Below are 7742 nucleotides of genomic sequence, written 5' to 3'. Positions count from 1 at the left end.
GTAATATAATTGTTTGTCTAATTTTTATAAAATTTAAGTTGTAAAAGTATACATGTAAAGTGAAATTATATACTATAAGGTTTCATCCAAATTAAATTGGCACTTTCCTATGGACTTATTGTTGCATGCACAAAAGCATGCAACTACTACTTTATTATAATAATAGAATATAATTATATTATAATTATTTTAGAACAAAAGACAAAAGTGTTGTATTATAATTTGGTGAGACTTGATACATGTGTGCATGGATGCCATGTGAATGTGGGGTTCTTCCAAATTGAAACTGTTCAAGGTCAGGAAATGCCTCGTTATATGCTAGTGTGTTTCATGTAGGAGGTAGAATCACAGTTTATTTACCCCCTTCATTTGGGTAGGTAGTTCTTCTCCGGAAAGGTAATTTCTCAAGATATTTTAGTTCCTCTATATAACGTAGAAAAAATTGGTTGGTTTATCCATATAGAAAGGAATGTAATCAATTAGGTTTAGTAGACTTCAATTTTAGATCTTCACGTCTTGAAAAACTCCAATGAGTGAAATTGATTTAGGATTACCCCAATTTTGAAATGCTTAAGATTATATGAATGATTATACATTTAGCAATTACATTTAATTTTGAGGATAACAACCACTTGTTTAATTATCCTTAATGTTCCTTTTGATTTAACTAGGACCAAATTTATGCCAGTTGAGTGGATAGATATTCTTAAAGCATTAGTTTTTTCTGTGCCTTTTTTTGCAATGTTTAAAAGATAATAAAAAAATATTTATGCTAGTTAAAAGAAATAGTTTCGTCCTGTATCTTAAACGTCTATTCCCCAATATCGTTTCCCAGGTGTTGGTGGAGGGATCAAAAACGTCAAACAATGGCCCATAAGGATTGCCACTTACATAGAACTTTCCGTCAGCAAAAAGGCCTCTGTAGTAGAGCATGTGGGAGATGACGTTCATGTCAGGGAGAGCATCCCACTTGTCCTCCTCCACATTGTAAACTGATGCGCTAGGGACGGGGATTCCACGCCTGTCACTGCTAGACCCTCCAGCGACGTAAATGAGTCCCCTCTGCTCATCCGCTGCGCACGCAAACTCAATCGCGGGCGTTGGCATGCGGCTGCCCTTCCGCCATTGAAAAGAAGAGAAGTCATACAACCACGTACAACTTCTCTTGTACCCTGATACCAAATCCGTGATCAAAACCAGTTTTTGTTTCACGAAATGAAGATGGCAGCGAATGATGCGCCTCGTATCTATTGGAATGGGTGGTAGACTTTTGCAGGAGTTCTTCTCTGGGTTGTATACCACGACTCTCTTGCGAGTGCTCTTTATTTCATGGATCATACAAATCCGCTGCTCCGAAATCTTCAACTTTCTTCTTTCCTCATAAAAGTTGGGGCTTTTCAATGCAGCATTCCAGCTTTTGGAAACACCTCTCAGGTTTCCATGCGAGCTCAACTCCACCCTCACCAAACACTGCCACGCAACATCATCTGGAAGACGAGGAAAAAGAGTTCCCATGCCAAATCACAGCAGCGCACGGTATTACTTTACTCAAAATAATTTGCAATCTCTCAGGATTTAATAGATAGAATGCTCTAAATCTGTTATCAACTTGGTCGGTGTCTCTATTTATACTCGAGTAATTCTATTTCTATTTCTATTTATACACTACTTCTCTTTCCATATATACACTACAATTTGTTTTCTTTTTTGGTCAAACGATTAGGTTTTTTTTTTTCTCGATTTACTCATCAAGTCATCGGATTTACTCATCAAGTCATCGGTCTCTGCTAAATCAATATAGAAAGGGTCCTCTTCGGGGGGGGGGGGGGGGGGGTGGGGTTGTTGATCAGGGACTGTAGGTTCCTTTCCCTCCCTCTGACCACTGGCCCTCTATGACAACAATAGTATTAGTATTATAAAAAATACTCCAAAACAATGAAGAAAACAACATTAAAAAAATAACATTTTGCTTTTATCTAGTTTACACAATTACAATGAGTTTTACTTGCTCAATTGTAGATGAGCCGGGAACATCGCCAACATCCCATCTGGGCGGTTGCTCCATATTGTGCCCCTGTGTCAAAGATCAAGTATAAAAATGTTAGCCAAAAATTTATTGACTAAATGTTATGTTGGAGTCATTGATTAGAAGTTGGTTTAATAGTATGTACCACCCCCATGATAGTAGCCTCATTTGTATCTATGTAGTTCAAATTGTAATCAATAAGAGGCTCTTCCCCTACACGTATTGATTTTATCGCATAGATGAATACACAATTTCTCTCGCGGGCCTCAAATATGCAATTGGGTTGCTTTATAGTTGACCCAAGTCGTGTACTATTTATAAAACCCACAATATTCCCTATTGATTTTGGCCTTCCATCAATGTATATAGCCACACTTTTACTTTGATTATTGTCTTGCTGTTGTATATAATTTTTCAAGAGGGCATACCTACACATACTTTTTTTATATTGAACAATATGCATCCAAATTTTGTAATTGTAACATGGTCCAACATAGTCCATCAATTCAGAAACTTTTTTGTAAGACACCTTTATGCCTTCCATAGAAAATAGGCCCAAACCATGTAATGATGATGGTGCTATGCGATATATCCTCTCATTAACATAAAAATTAGTGTTTATTGGAGGAAGTTCCTTGGGTGCCCAATGTTTCTGTAGATGTTGGTACCTCAAGAGCACCTCGATGTCACCTTCTGTCTCATCATCATAAGAACATGACCCCCCTTGAGCAAGTAAAAAATTCATGTGTTTATTGAATTTCCCTCTAGTCCTTTGAGCTCTAGTTAATCTCCCTATTCTAGATATACTGCATGTCTCACTTTCCTCTTCTATTCCTATATTTCCCTCACTCGAGGAAAAGACTTCTGACAAATACCTATTCACTGGTACCTACAAATGGGAGAGATCTTAGAGTATATCAATCTTACTATTGATAAGTGTATTAAATAGACCGTCTATAAAGAGTATTGACTTATACCTGTCGATCCATGAGACTATGCGAGATGCTCTTGAAAGGGGTTTAGTTTCCTGCAAATGTAATTCAATTATCGTGAGCATAATCACATCATAATCATAATCACATCCATCATAAGCATCACATAAAAATTAAAAACATTAAAAGGTACACAATATAACACTTAAATCAGGCTCACATTATAAGCCTACTAGGGAAGTAGGCCTAGTGAAGGGCTAAAACTGGGTTTTTGTATCAACTGATGAGTTGAAAGCTTAGTCACCTTGGGGACATGCTATTTGAAGTTCTTTCATGTGTGTGGAGGTGGATGAAACACCTAGTTAAGGTGAAGTCAAGTTTGGCGCCCATTGAGACATTGTGAGCATTTGATAGTTTGTTGATTAGATTGCTTGGATGAATCCATTGGATGGACTGAGGGACATTCATGAGATTATTCCAAAGATGTAGAACCTAAAGTGGCATAAGGACTTGGTGTGCACTCTGATAGGTTATGGAGTTGGCTTGGATCAAGGAGAGGGATCTTATGAAGATGCTTGTTTGGTGTTGTGAGAACACTATGGAAGCCCCTCTTGTTATGAATGATTGCAAATCCACCTAGGGTCTCTACATCACCTATAGAGGCAGAATTATTAATCAACAAATTGGGTAAGCACTTATATTATGTTTTCCCTATGAATTTTATTCTAGGTACAACTCCCTTTTATAGATATTTAATGAATTCCCTTTTCGAAACTAAACACTTACAAATGCTTTTGAGCTGAAAGAAAATAAGGCTCAATACATTCACACATCAATATGTGTTTTAAATAGTTTTATTTAATTAATTTAGATTAATAGTTAATTTAGATTAGCTGTATTTTATTTGTAGTTGAAACTTGTAGCTTTTAAATAGATAATGAATAAACTATGTAACCATAAAAGAAAAATATATTTCTATCAAGAAATGAATATTAAATAGATTAAGGATTGATGGCATACCTCTAAATTTCATCATCATCATCCTTGTCATCATCATCATCATCATCATCATCATCATCATCATCATCATCATCATCATCATCCTCGTCATCATCGTCATCGTCATCACCATTATCATCCTCACCATCATCGTCATCATCGTCGTTGTCGTCATTTTTGTCATCATTGTCATCATCAAAATCATCATCATCTTCATCAACATCATCTTCATCAACATCATCTTCATCATCATCATTAGTAGCAGCATCATTGTCATCATCTTCTTCTTCTTCTTCGTGAAAATTTGTGTTAGGAACATCATTTAATAACTGTCAATCAGGATCACCATCTACATCATCTTCTACTTCTTTGGTATCTTCTTCTTCCATTGCATTATACTTTATTAGATTTCCTCTCAGTTCATGTCTAACAACAAATGACCAAACCAGTTTATGTGGAACCTCTGAGTAAAATACCTGCTCACATTGGCTTGGAAGAACATAGGGCTCATTCCCAACTGGCCCAAATGACCTTGAATTAACCATTGTAAATCCATTATCATGTTCAATAATAGTTCTATCAGGATCATTTGGATTAAGTAGTAGCCTGTACCATTTGACAACAAAGAGTACTAATTTGAAGGAATTAAAGTCACACTCAAGTATATCATCCAAAATGCCATAGTATTGATTTTTAGACTCTCGAGGATGTAAGTCATTTCTAGATGAAATATTAGTCACTTGAAAGACTGCAGTTATTCTTGAATCACAAGTTTTCTTCGTGTCATCCAATACTTTGACGCAAAATTTTTGACCATTACAGAACATAGCCTTGTGGTGTTTAACCTGCAATAATATGTGAACAATATCAAAATTATCGCATCGTGAGTTGATAAACATACAGGTGATTAATAAATTTGTATGTACCTGAAAATCTCTTGAACCACATGTTAAATCTATTTCCCTTTGTGTAAATTGGAATCTCCATTACGATGAGCTTCTTTAACCAATGAAGATACGCCTTCCCATGTTAATGTGCAACCAGAATGTTGACATCGTACAATCCATACCATCATCCAATCAAGATTATTTGCAATATACAAATGTAGTGCATCCCACTCTCGACCACCTATACAAAAAAAAAATAGACAACTTACAACTGATTTATTTTGAAGATTAGGAAATAATTAATTACAATAACATCTTACAATTTATTACCTCTCACTTTCCTCATTGTACCTTTCCCCATCAAGTACTCCCCTTCTAATTTTTTAAAAGGCTCGAGATCGCAAATGCGATCTACATGGATATTTGATGCAAACTTAGGGAAGATATTTAGTAATGTACAACATAGTCTAGTATACCATATATCGCTCTACCATAGAACCCTTAGGATGTGCTCTCTGTCGAACCAAAGCCTTCAAAGATTTCAAGTGCCTCTCAACCATCCACATTGACCTAGTGTGTACAGGTCCACACAATTCAATCTCCTCAACTAGGTGTATGAGGTAGTGTTCTTGTACATTGAAAAAAGTTGGAGGTAGACACTTTTGCATTTCACACAGTAAATGAGGAATTCTTCTCTTCCAATAGTTTATATCTTCTTTACGGATTTCTTTAGATGACAACCACCTACATTAAGAGATTCAAGTCACAAAATATATATAGATACGAGACTTTACAATATAATATACAATATATTACATAGAAAAAAAAACAAATCGCAAATATAATAAATTTATACAACAAATTGAACAGATATTACTGCTTACCTCATGTATTTTCCAAGATTGTATATCACTTCTTTGATGTTATTGTTGAAGTGCTCTGGGAGAGATAGAGGAAACACTTACTGTAGTAATTATAAACCAATCATTTCATTGTTTTCTAACATAACATAATGAACAATATACGTAGTTTATGAATATATTGTAAATATAGAAGAACATAACTTACCTTGACTAAAGTATGCCAATCATGTGTTTTGAGCCCTAGCCCAAATTCACATTTTTTTGATATGAGATTGTTTATGTTCGCAGGAAATCCTGTGGGAAATCAAATTTTTCGTATGACTTCTTTTATGGCATCACTTTGTTTCTGTGTTAATAACCAAGGAAGGGCACTTATATTAATTTGATCTATGTTGCTATTTGAGTGAATGAAATTCTTCAATGCATGATTGGATTCGTGAATATCATTACAAATTTTGACAATTTTTTCTTTGTCACACCTTCCATCCAATATTTTCCACAATGTCTCTATTATATTCTTTCCAATATGCATAGTATCAAACAAATGCACAATTTGTAACTGCTTGTAGTAGGGCAACCTACTAAGTTGTCTGGGATAGATTTTTAGTACCTTTGGAAGGTTGTCACTACTGCCTTGACGACCTTCACGATCATCAATTACACAATTAGTAAACAAACATCACAATAGAAATATATAAATTACAAATATAAACCATTAGGAGGAATGACATTACCTCGATGATTAATTCTATTATATTCCAACTTCCATAGGCGAGGTGTCATTCTTCATGGCTTTGATGTAGTCTCTTCTTTCCCATTGAAAAAATGTTTTTTCGTACTTCGATACTTATGATTCCTATGGAGGAAGTGTCTAAACTCATCAAACACCTGCTTTACTAAACCTTTTGAATGAGGAGATTTCATCTTTGGACCACAAACTAGACATGCAAATTTTCCCTTTGAAGACCTACAAGATAATGATATAATTGGATTATTAAATATGTTGATTTTTATAATTAGAATTATCGTGCACAACTTGAATTCACTATAACATACCACAAAAATGTGTTAGCCCTGGGGCATCATGTATTGTCCATGCAAGTATTGCATGGAATTGAAATTGTCTTTGTCCTATTGGTCTAGACACATCATACATAGTGACACCGTTCCATAACTCCACCAACTTGTCAATAAGATGCTCAATATATACTTTCATATCTTTTACTTGATATTTATCTACTTGAATGACTAGTAACATTACATAATTATTGTGACCGTTTTACTGCAAGATTTGTATGTACATGTAAATTATTAGCTATCAAATGATAAGATACCTAGAACAATCATTGCCAACATAATGTGCTCCCTCTTTATTGACATCCAGGAAGGAATGCTATTGTTGATAAAAAAAATAGGCCACATCGAGTAAACAGATCTCATCACTCCAAATGGATTAACACCATCCACTGCCAATGAAAGCCTGAGATTACGAGGTTCTTCTTTGAAGTGTTGCCACTTTTCCTCCATGTGTATAAATTCTGAACCATCCGTAGGGATTCAAATAATGTCATCTCGACTTCTATTGCATGCATGATAATCCATAAATTGAGCCAATCTACTACACCTGAATAATTTTCGCATCCATGGAATAATGGGGATGTAATGAAGAACCCTTTGAGGCACCTTTTTTGTTAGTCAATCTATTTGATATCTACTTGTATGACATACAGGCCATTGTGTTGCAAATTTATGTTCTTTATAATATATAATATGATCATTGGGACAAGCATGTATTGCTTCATACTCCATTCCAATATCTTTCATAACATTAGATAATTCTCGATATGAGCAAGGTACAATATTTGATGGTGGTAACAGAAACTCACCTATCAATCTACAACAAAAAATATAAGTTGTTAATATAAACAATATTAGTGGTACATTATTCACCCTTTGTTAACTATAAATACATATATGACATACCTTAACATACGTGACATTGTTATGTTGGATAAACCATTCATAACCTTCAAGT

General features: G+C 34.8%; 1 protein-coding gene across 1 annotated transcript; it reads right to left on the bottom strand.

Annotated features, from left to right (window-relative positions):
• Window positions 1-714: 714 nt before the first annotated feature.
• On the bottom strand, window positions 715-1515 carry LOC149564343 (F-box/kelch-repeat protein At1g80440-like). Its single transcript, XM_089828334.1, has one exon. It carries the CDS (start codon window positions 1513-1515, stop codon window positions 715-717), a length of 801 nt encoding a protein of 266 aa, XP_089684460.1.
• Window positions 1516-7742: the final 6227 nt, after the last annotated feature.

The sequence above is a fragment of the Cupressus sempervirens genome, chromosome 4 (assembly GCF_028749045.1).
Source record: "Cupressus sempervirens isolate cs-2001-9-10 chromosome 4, ASM2874904v1, whole genome shotgun sequence".
Classification (NCBI taxonomy): Eukaryota; Viridiplantae; Streptophyta; class Pinopsida; order Cupressales; family Cupressaceae; genus Cupressus; species Cupressus sempervirens.
The sequence above is the reverse complement of the archived record's forward strand: the minus strand, read 5'-3'. Positions and strand labels throughout refer to the sequence as shown.